The sequence below is a fragment of the Necator americanus genome, chromosome I (genome assembly GCF_031761385.1).
Source record: "Necator americanus strain Aroian chromosome I, whole genome shotgun sequence".
NCBI lineage: Eukaryota > Metazoa > Nematoda > Chromadorea > Rhabditida > Ancylostomatidae > Necator > Necator americanus.
Window position 1 is genome coordinate 8519861 of NC_087371.1, and position 25770 is coordinate 8545630.

The 25770-nt window shown below is 37.6% G+C and overlaps 3 protein-coding genes across 6 annotated transcripts; 1 reads left to right on the forward strand and 2 right to left on the reverse strand.

The window, feature by feature from the left end:
- Positions 1 to 582: 582 nt before the first annotated feature.
- Positions 583 to 2036, reverse strand: RB195_004891 (uncharacterized protein; the record flags this gene model as incomplete). The annotated part of the gene is made up of 6 exons (XM_013440369.2): positions 583 to 654; positions 713 to 784; positions 1094 to 1255; positions 1598 to 1675; positions 1819 to 1908; positions 1992 to 2036. The coding sequence occupies 6 exons, from the start codon at positions 2034 to 2036 to the stop codon at positions 583 to 585; spliced, it is 519 nt and encodes a 172-aa protein (XP_013295823.2).
- A 2737-nt stretch (positions 2037 to 4773) lies between these two features.
- Positions 4774 to 25545, forward strand: RB195_004892 (uncharacterized protein; the record flags this gene model as incomplete). Of its 3 annotated transcripts, XM_064177102.1 has the most annotated exons (10): positions 4774 to 4836; positions 5644 to 5768; positions 7974 to 8057; positions 8112 to 8272; positions 8499 to 8699; positions 14301 to 14357; positions 23968 to 24093; positions 25262 to 25320; positions 25374 to 25466; positions 25543 to 25545. In XM_064177102.1, 10 exons carry the CDS (start codon positions 4774 to 4776, stop codon positions 25543 to 25545), a joined length of 972 nt encoding a protein of 323 aa, XP_064034227.1. The 3 variants fall into 3 exon arrangements, with proteins under 3 accessions (XP_064034227.1, XP_064034228.1, XP_013295821.2); XM_064177103.1 differs by lacking the exons at positions 14301 to 14357; positions 23968 to 24093; positions 25262 to 25320; positions 25374 to 25466; positions 25543 to 25545 and adding an exon at positions 8821 to 8999 and having other exon boundaries at positions 8112 to 8172; positions 8561 to 8699; XM_013440367.2 differs by lacking the exons at positions 4774 to 4836; positions 5644 to 5768; positions 7974 to 8057; ... (1 more) ...; positions 8499 to 8699; positions 25543 to 25545 and having other exon boundaries at positions 14303 to 14357; positions 25374 to 25481.
- On the reverse strand, positions 6635 to 7406 carry RB195_004893 (uncharacterized protein; the record flags this gene model as incomplete). 2 transcript variants are annotated; one of them, XM_064177104.1, is made up of 4 exons in its annotated part: positions 6635 to 6678; positions 6744 to 6864; positions 6917 to 7102; positions 7158 to 7406. In XM_064177104.1, the coding sequence occupies 4 exons, from the start codon at positions 7404 to 7406 to the stop codon at positions 6635 to 6637; spliced, it is 600 nt and encodes a 199-aa protein (XP_064034229.1). The 2 variants fall into 2 exon arrangements, with proteins under 2 accessions (XP_064034229.1, XP_064034230.1); XM_064177105.1 differs by lacking the exons at positions 6635 to 6678; positions 6744 to 6864 and having other exon boundaries at positions 6890 to 7102.
- Positions 25546 to 25770: the final 225 nt, after the last annotated feature.

A 25770-nucleotide genomic window follows, 5' to 3' on the forward strand; every position in this document is an offset into this window, starting at 1 on the left:
CAAATATAATACTAGAAATTTACAATAATCTTACAAAGTACATTCACATGGCACATTGGCATCAATAATCCGAGCCAGAAGTATTCAGTAGTGAATTTCACTGCAGAAAATACCAAATATACGAGTCACAAGAAGTGTAAACCGCTTAGAATTCGCAAACCAAATGAACTCAGACGCGTAGGGGGACGTGGATCAAACAATTAAGTATCAGGCAGGTTTTTTCTTTGAATTACTTAGATTCATACAGTATCAATTGAGCACAACAGTCATACTGGTTGTGTTGCTAACAACTGTAATCGAACCATATCACATTGCATTAACTTTTCTATCGAATATAACTGGAATAAGAGGTGCATGAAGATTCTCGAAGTGATAGAATGTCGATAAAATTTGGGAGCGGAAATGTAATGTGCATACATATGCATTACAGACATACAATACACGAAATAACAAACTGGAAAATTTCGCTCTCACACTCAAACTGATTAAATATCGAATTATAGCACAGGAAAATCAAGAATACTCAGGAACATCTTATACCGAAAAATTCTTCGAAGATCTGATTCCCTCGACAAATTGTTCTTAACTCTGGACGCACTGGATGATCCAGGAGTACCAAGTAATGGTGTAGTAAAGAAAAACAGCAAAGACCATCTGTAAATAAAACAAAGAATAAAAAGGTCCCGTGGAAACAACATGATGTGACACTCACAATTCCTCCACAGCTTCCAAGAAGATCGAGGAAAGGGTGCTCGGAGAAGTAAGCATCCATTGCTTCTTGAGCCTTAAAAAGCTTAAAGCATGTTTTGACAATCGAAAAGATTTCATTGAATCGATTATCACCTCAAATCACATTATGATGACTTGGGGACGAAAACGAAGCATTTTATGAAAAAATTTAAAGGAAGAATAAACACTTAACGTCTGAATTTACATATTACTTGAGACTATCTCAATAACTGGTTCAAGTTCTTCACTACTTTTGATCATTCTTTCACAAAAGGATAGCATCTCATCATTACTAGAGAAAAATGCAAAAAAAAAAAAATCATTTTGCTAGGAAACTGAAACACCAAGTAAAGCAGAAACTCACAGGAAGTTTGTCAACGGATGTGGAAACATCTTTTGTGTAAGTTGGCTTCCGGCGAGTTCCGACTTGTATCGCTACGCTAGAAACGGGCGTTCGAATATTAGGTTTTTGGTCTGATTCTTCCTTAATCCCATCCTCGAATAAATAGTTGATTTTCTTCGAATGCTGTAAAGGTGAAATCGCCGTAATCGGAAAGAATCCGAAAGTAATACCAGAAAACTTTGAGAACGCTCATGCACAGACTGCTCAATAGCGAGGGATAAAAGAAAAACAGGGTATGAGGGAACAATACGTAAGAGGAGAAAAAACTAAAACTTGTAACGGGACATATCAAGAGAAACTCTCAAGAATTCTAGGCTAGTAGCATAGATTGTGATTGGAAAGAGTACAGGATCAATTTGACCCTTTTAAACCGTAAAGTACTGACTTTTCAGAAAGCAATACCTCAGATCGTACACGAGATTTTAGATTCCACGGATGCACAAGAAAGATCCTAAGAACAGTTACCTTGTTCATAGGAGAAGACGTTCTCACTCTGTTCCAAGACCATGTACCTGGTTCATTCTCCAAAACCACAATATCTTCCTGAAATTCTCTTGTAATAAAGAAAGAAGTATTTGAAAAAAGGACGATTTCAGTCGAGCTGTTTCAATTTGAACAAAATCTCCGTTGAAACATAATATATGTATGTTTAAATTCAATGATCTAAATGGTAGAATGTATCTCACATCAAATAATAGTGGAGTTTTAGTTGTTTTGGTTTGATGATGCCATTTCGACGCTGGACATCGCGCAGACGTTTTCCGCTCTGGCAGCACCTGCAAAGTTGATAATAGAACTATGAAAATATGGTTGAATGTCGGGAATTTCATTGATAAAAGTGAAACTACATATGATTTACCAGCAAAGGAGAGGGTTCATAAATATAGGAGCAGTTAGCATCCATGTCGCAGTTGTTTCGGATCCTCGTCCAACGTGGTTTTGAAATGTGAAAATTCTGAATATTATTATTGCATTAAATTAACAGATAGTTGAAATACGCCAATACAAAAGCAACAATATTCGCGTCAATATCCAGCAACGACAGGTCATGGACGGATCTGAGAAGTTGAAAGATTTCTTCCATACTAGCTTTCCATATTCTCTATGTACATAGTCTTATAATGGGACCAAAATATGTTCAACATACATTATTACGCTTAGAATAATAGTCGTTGCTAGACTACATGTATGGTATGGTAAAAACGACATGAAGCACGGTGCAATTGCGTAAGCGGCTGCGCTTGAAGCGGTGCGGTGAAGAAAGCGGTTGGAATCGCGGTGGGACCATCGCGAACTACCGCGAGGAGTGGTGATACGAAAGATCCTCCCTCGATTGTAACCGCTACGCTCAACCGCATCGCTTTGAACGCGGCCGCTTACGCATCTGCACCGTGATTCATGTCATTTTGACCCTACTATATTCTACAATTAATTGACGACAGTTGTCTATCGATACCCAATCAATTATGTCCCTACTTCTAACGAACTGCTCTTATAGTCGAGATAAACCCGTGTCAGCACCACTCATCGCTGCAATTCGCGATGGTCCCGGCTCGATCCCAACCGCTACCTCCACCGCGCCACATTGAGCGCAGCCGCCTACGTAATTGCACCAAGCTTCATGTCATTTTAACCCAACCATATTAAGGCTCACCAGTAGTTTTTCCTAACATTTCCACTAGCACATGTGAAATGTAGCACAGATTCGACACTCGACTATATCCTGGGCTTCCCAGAACCAATTCTTACCAATTTATAGAAGGTTTCGTTCCCTTGTGCCCGGCTTCTGTAAGGTTACATGTGGGCTTTTTCGATCAATACATGTGTACTAGTGAGGTAGGGCGGGTCACGGTAATAAGGTTTCAAACAAAAAAGAACAACAATTGGCTCAGAGGATTATTTATCTATCTATTTATTTATTCATAAACACAAATGGTGCACCAGAAAGAAAAAAAGAAAAAGGATAATAGAAAGAATAATGTTTATTTTAAAAAAATGAAGCGAAGAGCACAAAACGTTGCCGGCTATTTTCGGCGCGCACAAAAACAGCAACGGACCACACACAGGCGGGCCGCCTCCTTGCCATACGATCCGACAAGCAGGGGACAACATCATAACATAAACATTGTACACAGTTATGTTCTGTGCTCGGATGACAGCATGTTAAATCAGCCTTTGAAGAAGCGGTAGTACCTCTTCACCTCTCCTTTGTAGCATGTAAAGTACTAAGAAAATCCCTAGTTCTCCGGCTCGGTATCCAAGGGTGGGCAGTGCCGGCTGACCGATAAAATGTACTCTCCCTTTTCATAATTGCCCTAAAGTCTGACCTTCCTAGGGCATTACCAACGTACGGCTTGACGACGCTTCGGTAGTAGCGCAAGTTCTCGCTACACCATTCACATCTTTTGTTGAGAAACAACAAAGGCCTTCCCAAAAAACTGCTAACCATAAGTTTGATCTGTTGAGAAAATAGGTATCCAGGTTTACAATTGGTTTCCAGGGCACTCACAGCAGAAAGGGGGTTCGCCTTTTGGGGGAAAATGTACTTCAGTGGGGGCCGCACTCTTATTTCTGGACACTTTTTTCTTTTTTCTATCTATTCTTTCTTTCTATCCTACTTTTTTCTCTTAGTAACTTTAACTTACATTTCATGGATCCTCTAGGACTAATACTTAGGTCTTAGCCCTCCGAGCGATTTAGTTATTTACTTCCAGAAGTAAGAGCGCAACTGAGTTCCTCTCCCACCAACTACACTTTACTCGCTTTTTGTTTATTTAGCGGAAAAATTGGAACAATTACAAGGTTGTAAAATGATGAGAATGGCAGAAAACTAGACGCCGCACAATTGATTGGTGCTGAACTCACTGCTGGTCGCGAATTTGATCTATTCGCACCCTGTGCGTCGCGGGAACCTTCCTTTTTTGGCTTGTTGCAGATCAATCGCAGTAGGCTGGCATTATTGCGTGCGGCTAATATTTCTCTTTGTTTGTACGTCCTCAAATTTTATTCAAATGTTGTCTGATTATTAATTGTTATCTTTATTCAAATCCTTTGTACCTTTCCGCCGTTTTACTTGTTTCGTTTCATGTGAAGTTATTTTTTTCTGATCACATGATTTGACAGTCTTCTCACAGCAGTCGTTATGTACATAGTATGCGATCCACTGCTTATAAAAACAATGATATAGATAAAAATGTGAGATAGATGTGTAAATTTTGCGGAGAGAAAATGTTCTTGAAGTTGGTGAGAATAGTGGAAAAGACAAAGAAAGGTTTCTAAACAGTCGGTGGGCGGACCACTAACTCTGCACTATTGACAAACATGTGAAGAGCGCAAATTCCGCAAATTCTCATGCCCGAATAAAAGATCTAATAAGAATAGAAGAAAAGATTTAAAAGGAAAGACTTATATTAATATTTTATTTGTAGAAAAGTTTCTCCTATATTTTCATGAATAGATAGCCCGTGTCTTGTGCAACATTTCCTTTACACAAGAGCAGTGAGAAGTGAAACTCTCTTTGTGTTTCTCGGTGCTTTTTCTTCTGAATATTTGAATTTGACGAGATTTCTCCTGCTCTACCCTTCGCGTTTGAATTGAACTTCTTCAGTGATATTTAAAAGTGGCTCAGACATCCGGAAATCATGCGATTCTCACGCATAGCTACGTGTCAAACAAGATTGAGAGGTCCATGTGAAGACAACGAGGCAAGTTCGTTGATTTGGGCAGCAGTTGACACCTCCACTATGTACTTCTATTTTTGTTTACTTTTGTCTGATTAATTCCTTTTATTCATTGCTTTTATATATTTGATGCTGACGAAGTTAAGTGCTTATAAACCTACGATGAATTAAGGAAACTGTTCACAAATACTAGAACTCATATTCCATAAAATCTGACTTCCTATTAAACGAGTTCGAAAACGCTTTTCCTTATACAAAACTTGCACTACATTCTTGTTTTCGCTTTAGAGCTTTAACTACTGATTGCGTTTCAGAGGAACCGTAGAACCGGGTTCGGCACATATTTATTGGTTCTGTACTTTTTCTGTGCAAGTGTTTTACTCTGATGTTAAGCCTGTGTTGTTTGGTTTATATGTTAAGAATCTGCAAATACTAAACTCTGCCGTTATCGACGATTCTATGTTTAATAAGCATCCGCTGCATTCTGGACGACGCATACACTTTTCCTGCGTCCAATCAATACGTAAAAAAACTTGTAGCTGTCATTGTTAGTGTTGGTCGATATTGGTGACGACGGCAGGCAGTAGCAGTAGACTAAGCAGTGATTTCGAATAAAATGGATGATTGGGCTGTCTGTAGCTGTGTCCAGTGGCTTGTACAACTGCACACTAGCAAATCACCTGCTAGTTTTCTTTATTTTATGTTAATAATAATTGTTGCAAAAAGAGGTTAGTTATTCTCTTCATCTTCATAATTTTTCATCTTTTTTTTTGTAAAAAGAGCGCAAAATAAGCATAGAACTATACATCCTCTATGCTTTCGTTCGTTCAGAACTTTTTGAGCCACTGGATCCACATGTCTATCGCAAAAGCCATTCTTGACACCAAATTCATTCATCGAAGCAGCGTCAAGAAGAAGGACGTGACTTATCTTGACTTTTCAAAGGAAACCACACAGTAAGTTTTTTTTTTACTTCACTTCTGACTCTTGTTTCTGTATAGTTTTACATTTAAACTATTGAAACGGATTGCATTTTCTTGCCATCTGTTTTGGTCTATTTATATTTTCATTGTGACCGGTCTCCATCTAAGAAAAATTGCACACAATTAGCAATTGATTTCCAAGGGTTGATAGAATCAGGGTGTGTAAATGCGTTTTTTTTGGAGCGAAATGACGGAAGTGACGTCACACTCGACTTCGATTACTCAGAATTTGCTTGCTGAGTTACCGGCCGTTCGGTGCATTCACTTCGTCGAACCAGTTGTCCAGAATATTAGTCTGAGGTTTCAGGTATGGGTTTGCACAAAAAGAAAACTATTTCACTTTTTTTTCGGACCTTCCTATTTATTCTTGATGGACAAAACCATACCTCCTGAAACGTGTGCTCTTACAAAAAGGACATCAGTTTACATATATTAGGGTCAAAACGACATGAAGCACGTACGCAATTGCGTACATGGCTTCTCTCGGAGCGTTTCGGTTGAGCGTAGCGGCTAGGAGCGTTATGAAACCCTTGCTGCCACCACCCATCGCTGCAGTTTGCGACGGTCACACCTCGGTCCCTACTGCTGCATCCACCGCGCCGTTTCGAGCGCGTACGCAAATGCACCGTAGCTACACTCGTAATTCATGTCATTTTGACCCGACTACAACTCGTTAAAAGATGGAAAAATTGCGGAAAATTAAGTGCGGCCACAAACAATTGTGTGTACTTTTACTCGCTTTCGTTGCAACATGTACTTCAATTTGTTTATTAATTTGAACAGTCGAGATGGTAGAGTTTAGTTCGTTAAAAATCCTATCATACGGCACAGCCTTTTTACTATGTGTATCCAACCAGATGTTTAAATCCATCTTTGGTCAACCCTGAAACCATGGATTGTTAAGCGTAACAGAAATCATTCTTCTTATTCATCAAAACAATAACTAACATAGATTTCCCTGGATTCCATTGGTATTTTTGGGAAAATATGGTGCTACTGTAGCAACTCCACCATTTTCTTCATGGCGAGGCATGAACTGTTTAATGATGAACTTCAAAACCCGATAAAGCTGTAAAAATATCTTTTTTGTGCAACTATAGAGTGAACGTCAAAAAACCAACCTGTGGGTCTTCTGCATCAAGTTTTTGTATAGCATAGTGCCTCTCGAGTGTGGTTTGATGCACGTTTTCCATAATAAGGGAATGCTTGTACATAGCCTGTGGCAGTTCCATGATAAGTCTCGCGACGTTTCTCTTCATCTCAACTTTCATCCTCTCGGTATGGTTATTAAATCGGTGTACTTCATCCTAGAACGAGGATTTTGTGATTTTTGATAGTCGGCTACTGTCAACCTTAGTTTACCAGAATTCTATGTTTCTCCGCCCACTTCTCAATTTTTTGATTTTTCTCGGCGATGGTCATTGCATTATTGGTTATAATCGCAGAGTACTCATCCCGAGCCTGTTGGTCCAAACCACGTAGATACGGTGGAGGTGGAGGTGGTGGTGGTGGTGGTTTCATGTGGTTCCAACATTTTCCAACGCAGTTGCGTCCTCGGTGATGGCAAAACCCAACGCCAACCATGACAATTATGGTGAGAACTATTTTCATCCTGCAAGTAGAATAGTTTAAATAAAAGAAAAAAGAGAAAGGTACAAGAGCTGTTCAACAGGGCATTTACTAACGAAAATAGAGGTCTAAACGATGACATGTTTTGAATTTGATCCGCATTACTTTTATACCCATAGCTTTTGATACTGATCTTTATTGGATTTATTTACTGCTGACTCATGAAGAAAGCTAGATAAACATATCCACGATTTTTGCTGGAAAAGTTAACTGTGAATAATATTCCCGCTTTTCAATTTGAAACCTCTGCGAATTCATAAGCTGTACAAATAAAATACCGCTGAACAATTGTAGATATAATTTTTGTGCTTTTAAGTGGTCAACTATCCAATAACTCAAGAAATCGATTCTCTGCTGAGAGCGTAGAGCGAAGAAATTTTGTAAATTAGCACATTGTTCACATTTGCATTGAATTTCCAGATGAAAGGAGGGAAGGAGAGCTTCGACATACGAAAATATATCAACACAAAATAAATGTAGCATCAACGCTCATATATAAAATATAAAATATATGAGCGTCGAGGCGGTTCCTTCTACGTACACTTTCAGTGCTTGGGTTACGTTGGATTTCGGCAGACAGACAGATGCAATACCTCTACCGTCATTTGCTAGCTATGGATTCATAACCATGTGGTAAGTGAAGTTTAGTTTCTAGTTTTTAACATGCATTCATCGATGTTTCCTCAGGACTGAAACTATATTCACTGCCGGGAACTATGTTCACCTGAATGCGGCGCGTACACTGCTGGTTCCGTTCTCTCTGCCTGACGCATGCCATCTGTCCTGCCCCAATTGTAAACTGTTCTGCGGGGAAAGAAACCTGGCGTCTGCTCCACTCATATTGAATTGTTGGATGTTTTCAACGTTCTGTATTTATATCAGTATGAATAATAAACATTTTGAATCAGGTTATTTTCAAGAAATGTTATAGCGATGAGCTATGTGTTATTCTTCTTTAATCACTTGGACCTTATCCATGATTATAAAAGAATAAGTATGTTTCATTTAGTGCGATCATCTACTATTCCGTTACTGTAGATGGATCCACAGAATGTACTTGGAATTCACCTTTAGATAGCATTGCTCTAGACATAAGGAAAGTCCTATTCGTTATTGTTATAATCACGTTTTTACAGTGTGAAGTTAAACGAGGCGATCCGAGAGAGGAATCGTTGCTGCTCTCAGGCTACAGAATCTTGTCTGTTCTACCCCGATGGGTTGAGTTCGCCAATGCTGGATACGTTGGTATTTCCAATGCATTTCCAGTGACATTCGGTACGTCCTTGCACCTAATCTCAAGAGCTGAAATGAAAAGGTTCAGTTTCTGAGACTTGTGCGGGTGCGAGAAGGAGGTACGTTAAAAAAAAGTAATGATATTACTTTTGCGTCGTTGCAGCACATGTCAATCTATATAAATATGGTCCCATGCTACGTTCGCATCTGTCGTTCGAGTGCTCGTATCTGCTGATTCGACTGAGATGTGGCACTGATTTTTTTCCACAGCTACGAGGAAAAATTAGACCGGAACAGGTGACTGGATATTTTTGGATGGCTCTGAAATTATTTTCGCTTTAGTATTGTAAACGCCTTTGAATTGAGAAAACAACATTCACCAAGTCCTTCGTAGCATCAATATTTTTGCACTCGTACCTAAAGTTACACCCGATTACGTGAGGCTCTGCCTCTTGGACTAACGCTAACGGTCCGCAGAATTCAAGGTGATATAGTCGGGTCAAAACGACAAGTAGCTCGGTGCAGTAGCTGGCTGCGCTCGAACCAGTGCAGTGTAGCGCAGCGGTTAGCATTGAGATGGGACCCTTGCTAGCACCACTCATCGCTGCAGTTCACGATGGTGCCCCCTCTACCCCGACCACTGGCTCCACCGCATCGCCGCGCTTACGAAGGTACCGAGCTTTATCTCGTTTTGACCCAACTATGCAACAGTTAACTACTTCCTCCGTTCCTTCGGAGGAATAGGCTAGGACAAGGCTTTAAATAGGTGCTGTATGGTCATTTACGAACGTTTGCCATAAAAGTAGAAGGATATCATAGTAACCCGTAATACTGGAAGGAAACGGATGTGTGATCTTCAAATTTAAATTGATGAAACTTGAAAATAAGTTTTTTTATTCTTATCTTGTTGCAGCGATGTTTACGTGAGGCAACTTTATAGATTCTAATATCTTTTCTTCCTCGTCTGTCCAATTTTCTTCTCGTTGTTCCATTTGTTGTTGCACTGCTTTCCTCATTTGATTCCCTTTTTCATTCCCTTTCTTATCCTATGCATCATTTCTGTCTTACTTGATTTCTTTCTTCATTCAACGTGCGTTTGAAAAGCGGACTTCTTTCAGCATAACTAGGTTTACTCCCGTTTTCACTAAACTCGCACAGTATCGATTATATCTCGACGCAGAAGCTGAATATTCGCTTTTAAGCTCGCTATTATGTTAGTTTCAGTAACAGAATTAGAAGCTACAATATTTTCTTCACTTTTTAACGCCATCTTTCCCATTGTGGAACCGCATCACCTGAGCCGAAGATTTTTTTAATGGTTTTGTTTTGTTTTTTCTAAGTTTTTTTTTGAACAGCTTTCAGCGATTACATTGTTTACCATTGCTTACTTTGTCTTTGTGCAACACTTTTCTACCGCCTATTTCTTTATTATGGCAGCGATAGAATCTTCAGAGTAACCGGAGTGTTGAGGACAAGTAAAATTCAAAAACATATGTGTGGTCAAACTTTCGACAAACACAGACGAAAAACGGAAATGATGTCAGACTTCAGATTTCAGTGTTTCGAATAGTAGTCGCTATCCTCAATTTTCACTCATTCCTTTGAATTTTCGTTTACTTCCTTTCAAAAGCGAAAGGGTTAACTTCGAATATGAATAGGGGTTGATTTCATTTTCTGTTCGCAAAATTGGTTAAATATTAACAGAAAACTGCTCTTCCAAGAAAAGAAGAACTTAAAAATGAGTCTAGAGACATCGATATTATGTCTATTGGAAATATTTACAAGTTTCAACTTCAGGTAAAGTCTGAAAGCGCTGCATAGGTTTTGTTACTGGGTAACCAGTCTACAACTTTGGATTTCGGGGCTCGTTAGCATTGGTCGAAGGAGCGGAGGTTCTCGCAGCCGGCTGTTGCTTTAGGTACGAATTACCTTACTCTACACTTACTGTGAATGAGATTGATTTATTGCGAACTCCGCAACTGGGAAACCATAACTGCTGGGTGGGTAGAAATACTCGGATTTCTTTTTCTCCGTGGAATCTTTCATCGTCAGTGAGAACTGTTTCAGACATTATTGTTTTGAAAGAAACTCCTAGATTTCTGATTTTCCACATTTTTTAAAATTGTTTTCTCTTCTTTCCTTGAGAAAAAAGTATAATATCATATCATTTCTCACACTTAGGCTTAGTGACTGCTACTGAATCACAACTGTAAGGAGTGTAAATTCATTTTATAAAGACATAATTTGTTCTTAAAAAATGTGGATATTTTGTGGGAACAGTGCAATTTTGCTGGAAATGGTCAAACAGCTTCCATATGTGCTTTGAAAGAGCTGCTGCAAAAAGTAGTAGGAGGTCATCACTGAAGACTGATTATGTTATTTTCCGAAAATTCACCTTTACTCGAAGCTGGGACAGAATTTCGAGTAGCGAAGTGTTATAAAATTAGTTTTGTTTCACTGTTGTATATGTTGTGGAAAAGAATAAAGAATAAGAATAATACTAGCAAAAGCTGAAATCATGTCGGCGGTATCTACCAAAGTCAAAGAGATTCCTGATTTTTATATTTCTTTTTATATTATATTATATTTTTATATTTTTATATTTCTGATTAAAACGAGCAACAAAATCAGCTGAGCGGTTTGAAATGGGTTTCAATAAAATCTCTGGAAGACCAGAACCCTTCAGATGCCATGCTCATAAAACTTTATCCATTTTTTAAATTAAAAATGATCCTGCCAGCAGTAACAATTAAAAATGAATTTCTGAGAGTTCCATCATGTTTTTCTTTAAAGTCCTTTTTTTGCTCTTAGTTTTTACGATCTTCCCTATTGTTTTTTTTTCTCGTCAGAGCAGCACCGTTTCGCACCACCGGTCCGTGGATGGAACGGTCGATTGCAAATCCGCCGAGAACAAGCGTTACGCAAAAACGCGACTCTATGTGACCTTCGGAATGTTTGTCAACAAACGTTTAATTCCATTCAATTGCGTCGGTCGCGTAGTTTCAATTGCTTTTGTGATTTTATTGTAATTGTCGAGTAGAAGGTTACCAAACCAGATACGAACGTTTATGAATAGGTAGAAGTAGAGAGAATAGCTTGAAAAGAAAGTCTCGAGACTTAAACACGCCATGTGCAGCGAAGTCACGCATTTCCTCATTCCTTCACCTGTAAATTGGCAGCCGCCTCACAGCAAATGATTATAATTGGTTGGGTTGATTAAATCATGGCGAATTTGCAGAAAATAAAATAAAATAGAATGAAAAGTCTAGACGAGTATTTGTCAATGATTGGTTTCTTCTCTGTAATTTTACCATGTCAAGTAAGCAGTTTTTAAATCAGTTGAGCTTTTTCTTTTTTCCTATTCTTCCTGCTAAAACCATCTTTTTTATTATTGTTCGATAAGAATTTATGTCTAGTGAAATTCTTTTTTTCTTTTTTTTTTCCAGTAAATTTTTCGCCATTGTTATTTTTTCTGATTTATATTTCTATCAATTTATCTCACTGCATAGAAGCAATAGTGACGATAGAGGAATCACCGCTGCAATCCATAGCCAGGTCTCAGAAATTGGCTGAACTCCAAATCTCGGAAAAGAAATTAGGGGGCACTTTCAAAGTTTTTTTTAGGACTAACGTGCAAAATGAACGCTTTTCGCCTCACAATAGACGCTATGAAAGACTTTCAGCAAAGTTTTTATTTTCTTTAACAGGTTAAGGATTTAGAAATGAAGTAGATGTTTATTCGTGTAGTCGTACTGTTGAAGATCTAAGATCCGTCTCTTTACACTGTAATTACTATTCGTTGACCAGTTTTCTGCCACTGAGTGAACTTGTTGAGCAAAGAATACCAGTTAAAATAGTAGATTTTAAATAAGGGACGCGATTAGAGCGTATTCAGACTCGTTCAAGTGTCTCTTTCCCGTAAGAAACGAGGTTCTCAGTCAGTTTTTAGTTCACATTTCAATCGTTCTTCACCTTTTCAACCGTTGTAAGCAATTTATAATAGGAATGTAGAGCTAACTTCTACTACCTTGACCCATTTATGATCCACACTGTTCGTTAAAGTAATGTTGTTATGATGGATTCGATTAGGTGAAACCGTTCACTTCAGCCATTATTTACACGAAAACAAAAGCAAATCCTCCTTTTTTAAGGTTTACAATCATTGCAAAATAATTTAAAGTGGCGTTTGATATCATTCGAATTTCTAGGTGACGTAGTTACAAACAGAAACGATGAACACGAAAAGTCATGAGCGAGTCCAGAGCAATAACGTGTGCGACGATTATTTCCGTCTACACAGTCTCTTTTGTGTATCCCTTAACTTTCCCTGTTTTCTAAATCTTAGGTTTTGCTCGGGGAGTTCTGTTTATTTAATAACGAACTGCTTTTTTCCCTTAGCACCTGTGTGTCGTTCACTTGTAAAATAAAAGGAAACCAAAAAATGATGATTTTTATCATTATTGGGCCATAGTATTGTGCAAGTATAGTGCAAAATCGCCAAAAAAAGGTCAGCATATCTCGTGAGTATTTTTTAAAATAATTTTCAAGGACAGAAAATTTATGATGGAAAAATCAGCTTTGTCTTTGCAAGCAGAAAAATAAATGAATGAAATTATTATTTTTTATGATCTTCTGATTTCTACGGTGGTAACTTCCTTCTTTCTCAAAATAATTTCATTGAAATGCTGAACAAATGAAATATTTTTGTGCTACTAAATGTCGCAGCAATTTTTTTTTTTTGAAGAAGATCATCTCTGCAAATATGTATTCTATTGCAAAGTTTTTCGTAAGATTGTTTTCGGATAAAAATGAGGTCAGCCTAATTTTTTTTACTGTTGCAAAAAAATCGACTGAGCTGATAATTAATCAATTTTGTTGAAATTGCAAATGGATCTCGTAAAGCAAAATCAAAGTCAATTTTAATTTATTCATACATTCAGTCAATTTTTATTTATTCATACATTTGTCTATTTACTAACTCATTTTTACATCCACTTATTCATATTTATTCACTTACCACTTCTTCTACTACTTTTTCAATCGAGAAAGGAATGCAGTCGGAGAAGCTGTTGTAGCGCATTTCCTCTAATAATGTTGATTTTCTGAAAAAAAATCTTACCTTAGTGGAGATTTTGAGTTTAAATCAAAAAGTTTCTTTCTTTTTCGAGAATAATTCGACATTATTTTCAGTTTTTTCTTTCAAATTTGCGTAACTAACATTCTTTTCCTACTAGGGCCTCGCCTCTTTTAGCCACACCCTTTCTACTGAAATTCTCTTTGGCACCGCCTCGTCAAGACGATATTATTTAGAAGTTTGTACTTAAATTACATTGTACTCAGTCGATAAAAATACTTTTATATTACTACATGAATAACAAGTTTTCAGACAGTGAATAGAGAACATTGGGCAGAAGATTAGGTCATTTTGCTGTCATCTGTTCTCATTGTGGTTGATAATTTCGAAAAACACGAGAGATAAATGCCCTGAACTGATAACTGTGGCCCACTCGCACTTTTGATAGATGTTTTGCGACGTGCCGAGTTTCAGCTCATAGCTGTGTAAAAATTGTGTTGTTTCTTGTTGATAAATTCATCTATTCATTCATTCATTCATTCATTCATTCAAATCATTTAAGTTTTCAGAAATGGACATAGCTTCCCTAGCAGCCGGAGTGACAGTGTTCTCGATCATCCTAGCTAGTAAGTGTTTATTGTTAATACATATTAATTTGTTGTTTCTATAATTTCCATTAGAACTCAATTCTATTTATTAATGAGCAATAAAACTGAATATCTGCGCAGTGCAGCATTTTTTCGTACTTATTTTTAAGTTAATTTAACAGTTTAATCAGTGCATTTGCGGATGTTGAAACGAAAAATTAAATTCCTAATTACTCTGCTCCTCTGTAGACCTTTTTCAATAGTAATCTTTGTTATATCCAGAAGAAAACTTGGAAACAGCAAGTTTTCAAACGAATGACCACTAGTGGCTGTGTTTTATGACCTCGTCAATGTTGATTTTATTTGGGGGCGTAACGTCGTCATTTTCTGACTGGCGGCGATGTTCCAAACAAAGTACTCTGTGAACTATGACGATAGTTTTTTTAAAGTTAAATAGTGCTCATTTAATAACAACACATTTAATAATACATATTTACCTACAACTTCCGTTAAAAGGACATCTTTCTGGTTTTTTGGCTGTGAATGGAAGCCACTACTTTTTATTGCCTACCTACATACACTTTCACAATTCCTCAGGTCTTAATACGTACTGTGTTGAGTTTACGTTTTTGATTACTAAATCGTCCCTGTGCTGGAATCGCTCGCCTGACTGATCCCTGTCCATTCTATACAATTCATGATCCTCGATTTTCTGTTGTTCATTCAGATTCATAATTGCCTCATCCTTTTGGCGCACCATTGGGCGTAATAAATAAGTAAATAAATAAATAAACACCACAATACAAGTCAAACGTTTCTTTTTTCGCTAGCAGTCCGTTCTTTTTCTTCTTTTTCTCCTTGCAGCCCCTTCATGTTCTCGTTTTTTTCACCTATAGTCACTTTCTTTGTGCTTATGCATACATCTTGTACTAATACTGTAGTGCATATCTGGCCTACATATTTTGTAGGCCTGATAGGGCATTTTGCGGAAACATCCTCTCCTACATAGGCTCATCGAAATAGGCAAAAAAAAATCCTTCACAGTGTAAAATTTCTGAAATCTTTCAAAATGTTTGTTAACTGTCGCCATTGGCGCAACATGCGTCCACTCGGAACTGAAATTGGCCGAGAACCAGGAAAAAGTCGACTTTTATTCATGTGAACGTTGGATTCACGTCATGTTCACAATCACTTATTCGTTTGACTGCTTATTTGAAGTCAAATGTTCTCAGTTCAAATGCGAACTCATTTTCTGGTCACATTTTGACACGAACACTACAATGAAATTTTGTACCGTGGTGTTTTTGAAGCTGCAGCAGCAAAATGGCTCGATAAAGAGGATAAAGGATAAAATGTCTGACATTAATCAATCCGTTTGGGAGGCGTCCTTGCGTTCACTTTAATTCAGAATCGCTTGAGGTTTACGAACGGGTAAGTAGCCTAGACAATGACTTCCGGGGCTAGCCGATCTATCAAGTCAGTGTTTTTATCCTCCCTGACAAGTCTGGTACCAATTTATCGACCCCGCAGGGATGAACGCTTAGTTGGCACTAGGGCGGATTCGAACCATCGATTGCAGTCACAGTGGACCTCTTACCCTCTGCACTGCATCCACCCTTGACCACACTAACAATATTCATATAGATTTTTATGTATGGATTTGTTCGTGTTGTACCCACTATCTCGCTTACATGATGTAGAAAATCTGTGTGTATGTACGTGGGTGTCTCTGTATAATCTACTGTATAAAAACCCCAACCAATTCACCACTTTCAAGCAAAATTTGCACGCGTTGGGACAACACGCACATCATGGGCTACTTTTACTCTTTTTAAATGTGAATCTGTATATCGATTTATCGATCATGTCAACTTTATGGCTTCGGACACGCTTAAAGGCATCACCCCACCGATCTGAGATGGTGCAGATTTCAGGTGGAGTATTCGTATACGGGATGGGAGACTATGGAGAGGGGGGTGATTCCGTCCATTTCTTCCTAATTGCCGTAAGAAACGGACCGGAAGATGCGGCTCCGCACAAGGCTTTCACGCTCCAGTCGAACTCCCTGTACAAAATAGTGCGCCAAAACGCCTGAAGCCGTATCTTTCGGGCCGTTTTTCACGGCAATTAGGAAGAAATGGACGGGATCACCCTTCTCTCCATAATCTACGATCCCGAATAGGAATGCTCCACCTGAAATCCGTACTACCTCAGATTCGTGGGGTGATGCCTTTAAGCGTCGAGGCTAGAAGATGGTCAATGGAGTTACTCTGCATCGGTACTGTGAAATTGAATAGAAGGAATTGGAGAAGCTTTAAAGCCATGGCGGCTGCGCCCGCACGCAGTGTCTTATATCATCGACATACATGAGAATCGTTTGAGGTTTACGCACGTGTATCTGGCCTATACAATGACTTGCGGTGGCTAGTCGATGTGTCAAGTCAGTGTTTTTGTCCTCCCAGATAAGTCTGGTACCAATTTATCGACCCCGGACGTATGAAAGGCTTGGTGAGCGCTAGGGCGGATTTGAACCTCCGATCGACCGTGCAGGCAGCGGAAGCTCTAACTGCTACACTACACCCGCCCAAAAAATGGTTCGATAATGCCGAAAATTGTATGTAAAAAATACGGCTGACACTATTATCAGCTGTTTGCCTTTGATTCGGCTACTTTCGATAGCCGGTTGTCACAACTTCCACGACACAGTTTTGGTATTCACGTATAAAAATTTTGAAATCCAAGGGGAACTAAGGGATCTCAATTGAATCTCTAATTTTCTTTCTAAAATAACTATTTTTAAGGGATTCTTCTTAATTTTAAGATTTGCGCTACCACCATAAAAGATAAAGTGCACGGCGTTAATCAGCCCCTTTGTAGATGCGCCTACGCGTTCGACTTCAGAATCCTTTAAGTTTCATGAACGTAGACTGTGCAGACTTACAGTACTTACTTCAGGGGCGAGTCAATGTATTATATCAGTGTTTTTATCCCCACAGACAAGTCTGATACTGATTCATCGACCCCGGAGGGTTGAAAGGCTTGATTGCACTGTCTGGATTTGTTTAAGAATCTAAGCAGAGGAAAAGTTCGATTACTATTCGCTAAGATAAGACGAAAAAAACTAATATTTCTGCATCCCAAAATTTTTCGCTGTTCTTCTGTTGTGATCCGCAGCTTGTGGCATATGGACAGCTTTATTTTCATTTCTTTTTTCGTTACAGTAGGACTGATAAGCACTTTGAACGTAGTCTAGCGAGGTATTTTTGATCCAGGCGGATAACTTTTTTAAAGAGTGAGGATTTCATTCCTATTTCTGACTATACTCCTTTTTTTACTATACTTCTTACCTATGCATTCTTGTTTCATCCGCATATAGTTATATAGTACAGTTTATCTGGTTTTTTTTTCAAATTTTTGTGGCTCCTTTGCTTGAATTTTGAGACAGTATCGTCATCAATTCATATTTTTGTGTATTCGTCGGACTACGATATAACTTGTAAGGGAAGTTGAGCTGCCTGAGATGACGCCGTCGCACAATCGTTACGTATCTCTGCCATTCGTGATGAACTACCCACTCTACATGCTCAAATATTTACCTGAATCACACGAAAGTCGACCGAAAACATTAGCGCCGATATTATTCAAACACAACGGAACTCTACGTCAATACGAATTGGTTGCTGTCTGCAATAAAGGTAAGTTGCTTAGCGTAGTTTGTTCAGATCCTATCCTTCACTCGAATTTTTATTTTCCATGTAGCAATTAGAGCAGTTTTCGATATTCCTGTTACATTTGGGATGTATCATTATCATCATGTATTTATCTGTTATTTGGGAATTTCTTGAAGTTTTTTTTTTTCAAAGCTTATTTTTTATTTATCATTTTATTTGTTTCATCATTATTTTTTATTTATTATTTTATTTATTTATTTTTGCCACATAATATAGTCTGCGTTATTAACCTTCATATTATATCAAATCGTAGACGAAACTAGTTTACTGACCAACTTCCTGAATTGCCCAGTATGAGCTGAAAATTTTAGAAAGCCTGAAATGCCGTGGAAATAAGATCCGTACCATCAGATGTCTGTGGGACATCGTCGTTAATAATCGATTCTGTGATCACTCTGTCACAAATCAACAAAGCTCAAAAAGGAAACATTTTCAGCGTTTATGTTCACTCCAGAAAGTTTGAAATTTTGAATTTAAAAGTTTTAGGTATGTTAGTTTAGAGTTAGTTATAAAATTTGAATGTTTCGGCACCACTACATCCAGGAACTGTGTGATCCTCCTAGAAAAACCATGTCTATGAGATTTTTTAGAAATCTTTCATATTCCACATATGTATAGTCAAATTCTTACGATCGAAGCTATGATAATGCTTTTACATGCTTGATATTCAAAAATGTTTTTCTTATTTAACATAGTCATAGGGTAGTGATAAATCCAGGAATTAGCTATTTGTACTGGAACGGATCAAATCGCGGATTTCTTTCAAACTAGTGGTGGTCTGTCTGCTGTCCATTCTTTTCGCTCTTATTTATTTTGAAAACTTATTGCATTAATAAAAAGGAAGGAGAGTGCTTTTAAATTAAGAGGGTACGTGAAAAAATGGAAACTAGCACGCTGGATGAGCACATATACATATACATATATGTATGTATATGTATATGTGCTCATCCAGCGTGTATGTATATGTATATGTATAGATATACATGTACATATACACATATAAACAGATTCAGATATAGATAGACATGTAGATAGACGATCGATTGTATTCCTCGTTTGCTGATAAATATTCCATTACTACTTCTTCTTCTTTAGAAAACTGTTTCAATTATCCTCTTTAAAAACATGAAGAAATCAAATGTCATGACTCTTCCATTATTAATCCGCTGTTAAACCTTCGATAACAACTCGACTCAATGATGATCACTTTTCAAAGATTATTTTTCATGATTTCCCTTTTTTGAGAAGTTTTTTGTTCACAATACGTTTATTATTATTTATTATTATTATTTCCTTCTTCAAATATAGCTCGTAAACTTCGATTGGCGCCACATACTCGGAAAGAAAAGCGCGCTGTCGTCAATGGGTTGAGTGGTGCGAAGTTTTTGCTGGATTAGTTCACATGGTAAACCCCAGGAGTTAAAGTGGCGATGCCAATTGTTCATAATCTCGTGACAGATCGAGAAGAACCACGGTGGATTTGCGTAAAGAACTTTAAAGATTTATTGATTCCGCTTGAAAAAAGATCTGAACTCCGAATCATACCAATTACGTTCGATTCATGGATGATGAACTGTCTGTCACATTACTGTGAAAGTACCCCTTTTTTCGTTGAAATTTTATGATTTTGAAAATTGGATACGATGAACTGGAGTGTGCTCGTTGGAATTGTTCGTTGCTTCTTCCGAGACTTATGGATGATGGGGTAATATAAGCTGTTTGACAGCTGAAATTCACTGGAAAGAGAATTCAGGATGACGACAAGAGTACTGTATCTAGCTATTCTATTGCTTGTTATTATTAATTTTAATTTTTGAAGAGAACATAGAACGTTTACTGTAACAGTTATAAAATTTTTATTATACATTCACAATTATTAATTAAACAGTCGTTTTTACACTTTTTTAAAATAAATGGTCCTAAGTAGTCTAGTCCAACCTTCTGGAACGGTCTAGAACGGTTGACTCGTTCTGGAGGGAGACTAAGCATCTCAGGATGGCGGTAAAGGTGTCCACGGATAAAACGATTTTTTTCTTTAAAAAAAATAAAGATACTTGGGTAAAATGCCTTCTAGTCCATTGATGGTGGGGAAAAGCAGCTTAGAATTCGTAATTTTAGCAGCAGCTGACTAGCTGAGCTCACTTGCCAGTGTAAAACTGGCATAAAATTCCAGCCGCGGAAGTCTTCTCATTTTTAGAATCACCTCAGCATTGTCATCGTCTTTCCCGGATTCTTTATCTTCTCCTTTTCTTCCTGCTATTTCGTTATCATTTCGGTTGTTTGTTTAGTTGGAATTTGCTGTCATGATATTAGCAAGCGGGCGTTGAATTAGTTCATTTTGTGTTAATTCTTGCAACTATTGGATTTTTGCGTGCGAATAATTAATTTCGAATCGAAATCGAGGCATTACACATGCATACATTCACATTACGCATCAATACTGGCGCTATGTACATAATTCTCGACTTTTGACATCGACGCACAACATTTGCTTCCTTTTTTTTGGTGGTAATGCATTTTTTTTGTTCGCGTCGAGTTTTTTTTTCATTAAAAATTCGGAAAGATTTTCCCCTATTAAACATCTAAGTATAATTGTACCAACAACAGCGAAAAAAAAACTCGTTGAAAATATTTATGAATTCCAGAGCGGCACCGTTTTTACTTTTATTTCTTATTCATTTTTTCTCTTTGTTATCGTTTTTACTGTAGACACTCATATAGCAGCAACGTGAATGTTATCTGCAGCCAATTTTAGAAATACTATTAATTCTCTGAATATATATATATATATATCATATAGAGTGGAAAACGTACTATAAGAAGCGACGAAGAGTAGGAAGAGGTGTAGAAGTTCCTACGAAGTCAAAAATTATCCACAGTTACTTCTTTTTTATACTCCTTACTCCTTGTCATTAAGCCACTTATTTTGTTTTTTAATTGTGTTTTGTTTCCCGATCGCTTTTCCATTAGTAAGTTATTATTTCTAAAAACATAATGGACTGGCACAAGGTGAAGATTGCAACATTTTCGCTTTCCTGTGGCAACTGTTTAGCACCTGCCAGAGCAGTGGACAATTTTTTGTTTATTTTATTTACTTTATTCATGTAATTTTCGTGGAATTTCCTTTTAAACTCTATTCGGGCCCGAAAATTTTTTGATCCATTTGCTTGAAACTAGCGTTTCGGTGAATAGTAACGCAGGGAAACAATACCACTCGGTCGAGAGTGTCAAATTTTTGTAATTTTATTTGTCACATTTTCTTTTATGTCGACTGAAAATATTTCGGAATAAAAGTTATGGTAGAAAAACAGCGAAAGAAGAGTTTAATGCTGAGCTTTGAAACATCCGAGAACCTGTATCCAAAACGTGGAAAAGGGGATAAGAAAGGGAAAGCTGTTAGAGACGCAGAGAAGCATGCACCTACATGCGGGATGTATTGAAAGACAGTTCTCATACTACAGTAATTAATAGTGAAGTCTTTGGTTTTGTTGCATGAGGCAAACTGCACCGAAGCCTGTCAACTTCATTTCTTCTTTCTTTTCTTTTTCTTTCTAATTCTACAGATTTTTTAAAATTTAATTCGCTTGTTAAATGGTAAAAACTCAAATCGAAGTCGATGGCAGATATTTCGAAAGATCTCTCCATCTTCCATCTAGGATTAAGGACAGTTTGGAAATAAGGCCGCTGACTGTACTGCAAAAACGTCTTTTGTAATTTTCACTGGAATTATTTTAGATCATTGCAGTATCCTGGATATCCCAGCTTTTTTTCAGTTAAACTGATAAACCATGACCAACGTAGGTGAACGCGTGTAAAGCTCACAAACATTTCGCCTTTAAACATATGTACGGCACGAATTTAGAATTATTTTCTTCATAAAATCGAATATTTTCAAAAGCGGAGATTTTAATACTATTTTGACAATAACGATTTCCATATCTAGGAAATAAATTACAAAGGGATGGTTTTCGCTATTAATTAAAGATGTTTATTGATTTCCGCTATTAATGCAAGGTGTCTATTGATTACTTATTTTAGTTTTACTATTTATTTCTGATCTAAGTTTCTTTTGAAATTGTAGGAATTTACCATTTATAGTAGATTTATTTTTAAATTTAGATTATTTACTTAGATTTATACTAGATGGAGAATTTGCTAATAATTATTGGATATTTGAATAATGTTTGATAATATTTATAATAATATTAGAATTTATACTTCTAGAGTACTACACTACAACAACATATAACATTAGATTGAGGAATAATCCGCAACTACTTTTTTTAAACTTGGAACGCACACAGAAATAAAATGTCAATATCACAATAAATATTAACAGAAAGTTCTAGACCTTTTGATAGAGAATTTCATGCTCTTCAACGCTATTGTATTTTTTTTTTTGAAAAATTTATTGTCTATTATATGTTAGGACCTTTAAAATGGAGTATTAGATGGATGAAACGGAGCTTTTTCGATATCATTTGTTTTTAATCGAGACGATAAGGCCACTAAGCTGAAATCAATTCTGTGTTCGGAGAAGTAGAACAATCCTTGAAAATACCTCCGCTCTTTGTCTTCACGCTTTAAAATGTGAGTTTTACCCTTAAAGACACAGGATCACACACCGAATTCAGAGAAATTTTGTGGACTTTTGCGGGACCGCATTTCGTGGATTGACAGAAAATTCATCTCTTTTCAATTTTTCCCGAAACAAAAAAAGCACATCATATTGTTTTCCACCATTAGCATGTACTCTTCTTTGCTACTATCGTTTCCTGTTTCCTCATATCCCTTCAAAGTTTTCAGCCCTCTTTTTTTTCCTGTTTCTTTTTTTCCTTTTCTTACCTCTTTCGTTTTTTTTTTTCTGGATGGTTGGATGAACAAAATATCCTGAGAGCTTTGGCGATTTCAATACCTCGTTTAAATGCGGTAAGCAGGGGAAATCGAAAATGCTTCATTTTGACCGATTGACACTTCAATTTAATGATCTTAAAAAAAGAGAATCGATCAAATTGAATGATCAAAGTGCAATCACCTCGTTGAGCGAGAAATTGCCTACCAAATAGTATACGAAGTACTGTCAAAACTCTTTGTTTCATGAAAATATTTGAGTGTAAAGGAAACGACCGCGAACTATCCTTCAATTCATTATACTGTGAGAATTTTGAGTTTTTTTTTTGCAATTTTAACCAATACACAACTCAATTCTCGGCTACAATTTCGCCTCGAACCATCTCCATAGATTTCTGGATTTTTTCCGGAATCACTTCTTCGATCCGTTCTTAATCCTACATGCTTTGGAGTATTTCGTTTCTCACTTGAGTACTTCACCCCTATTTTATTATTTGTATTTTAAAAAATTGACTTGAAAATTGAATATCTCCAAAAGAAAAAAAAGAGAAAGAGTCAGGTACGTTATGCAACTGTTCAAGGCTTCAGCTTCTGTAGACAAACATTTTTTTCGTTTTGTTAAGGTTCTCCAGAGACCTAGGTCGCTTATCACCAACTTGCTTAGTGGACATTTTCGTCAGATAACAGACTACGTTAACAGCACCACATACACTCCAGAACGTTGTTGTGGGGTCGTTAGACAACTACAATGGCCTCCTTATCTTGCGCCGCTCTTTGCTCTTCAATTAATACGTATATTATCCGAAAAAATCTAAAATAAATCTCAGAAACATTTGTAATGTGATTCTGAGATGATATCAGCAACTTCTCTTACTCCAATTCATTTTTATGATTTTCTTTGATGAACTGGCCGGGTTACACCGCATAGAAGCTGAGTAACTAAGTTAGCTTTAGATTTCTGAAAACTCAATCATCCAGAATCAGAAGCCTACAAATCCTTGCGGACTCAGTTATTTTCACCTTTTTTATAAGATCCTTGATGACTTTTATCCGTATTCATTTTTCAGATCCAACCATGATCGATCAAATAGTTGAGACGTTGATCGTAGTGGCCAAATGCTTAGTCTTAACCTTTGTGGCTAGTATAAAAGCACTTCTACCCATGGGTGTTCTACCAAGAAAGAGCGTCAAAGGTGGGTCATCTTTGTCTTTTACTTTTTTCTTTCTATTCATTCCAGTGAAACTGCATCAACATACAAACTAAGGAATTTTATCTTCTTTTTTTTTTGAAATCTCACAACTCATGGGTGAAATTATGGCAGAAAGACAAACTTGTCTTATCTTATTTGTTTTAGCAGAAAAAAACTTCATCCTGACTATAAAATTTTATCTTTGGAGAAACGTCACAGAATTCTGCACCTTGCCGCTCTCTTCTTAGAATCCATGTTGTGGATCTTCTATACTTTCCTCAAATAGAACTCTTCTCTCCATCTCTTCCGCCTTAAAAGCAATTTTCACATTCCCTTGACATTTCATTGCGAAAACATTTTGATTTCGGTCCAACATCAGGACCACGTTCAACAATACGCGATTAAGAGTAGAGTAAAAGGTAAAATACATTGGGCGGTGAAATTTCCCGCCCGGACAGTGCGAACCGCAATTAGTAGGGGAAAATAGAGGGTAAAGAGGCTTCAAGCAGACGAAGCAACGTGTGCTGATGCATATTGAACGTATAGTAGGGTCAGGACGACATGAAGCACGAAGTAGTTGTGTAAGCGGCTGCGTTCTAGCCGGCACAGTCGAGAAAACGGTAGAAACCGAGATGAGACTATCACAAACTTCAACGAAGAACGGTGTTAACAGATCACTCGATCCTGACCCCGCTACACTCTAGCGCAGCGTGCGCAACCGCTTACGCAATTGTGCCGTGCTTCATGTCGTTTTGACCTCACTATATGCCGAAGATTGTGGGGAAGAGGGTGATTCGGTTCATCTTCCCCTGTATCAATGTAAACGGACGACCCCGGAACGCGGTTTCTTACGACGTCCTTTATTCCAGCGCGCCACCCTTGCGCCCTCCCGCCTGCGATTCGTCGAAAACCTATTCGGACGAATCGCAGGCGGGGCGGAGCGTATTGCAACAGAAGCCGTTGTAAGAAACAGTTCCGGGGTCGTCCGTGCGCACTGATAGAGGGGAAGATGAATGGAATCACTCTCTTCCTCGCAATCTACGAAGCCAATTAAAATTAGATTAAATTAGATCAATTACAACAAGCTACTTTCTTTTTGAAGGAACCTCTCTGGATATAACCTTTTTTTGAATGGTGAATGAAGTTCTCACGTGAAGAACTGCTCTTTTAGGTGAGACAGTCCTCATCACAGGCTCTGGAAGCGGACTTGGACGGGGCATGGCTATCGAGGTATGCACAGTTTCTCACATTCCAATTAACTGTCAACAAATTTGCTAATTCAGTTCGCTAAGCTCGGTTCGAAGATTATTTTGTGGGATATCAATGAGAAGGGGAACCTAGAGACTAAGAAAATACTCGATGATCTGAAGGCAGTGGTGAGTTCACCTTAGTGATTGAGAGAAACAAAAAAAATACTCAAAACAAAATGTTTATGACTTCTCAAATCTACAGTAGCCTTGATAGGCAATAAAACTCAAATAAAACTCTGGCGCTAGATGCACACATCGTGCTAAAAATGCGTCATCAAAGGATGAAAGATTGAAACAGAAATTACTCATGCGTGAAGGAAGCAAAACGCTCATGGCGTAGAGATAAAATCTGATCCAACGCTTCAGTATAGTTATTCTAGTCTTCAAGAACATTCAAAAGCACAAGCTTGCTGACTGGTAAAACTTAAAA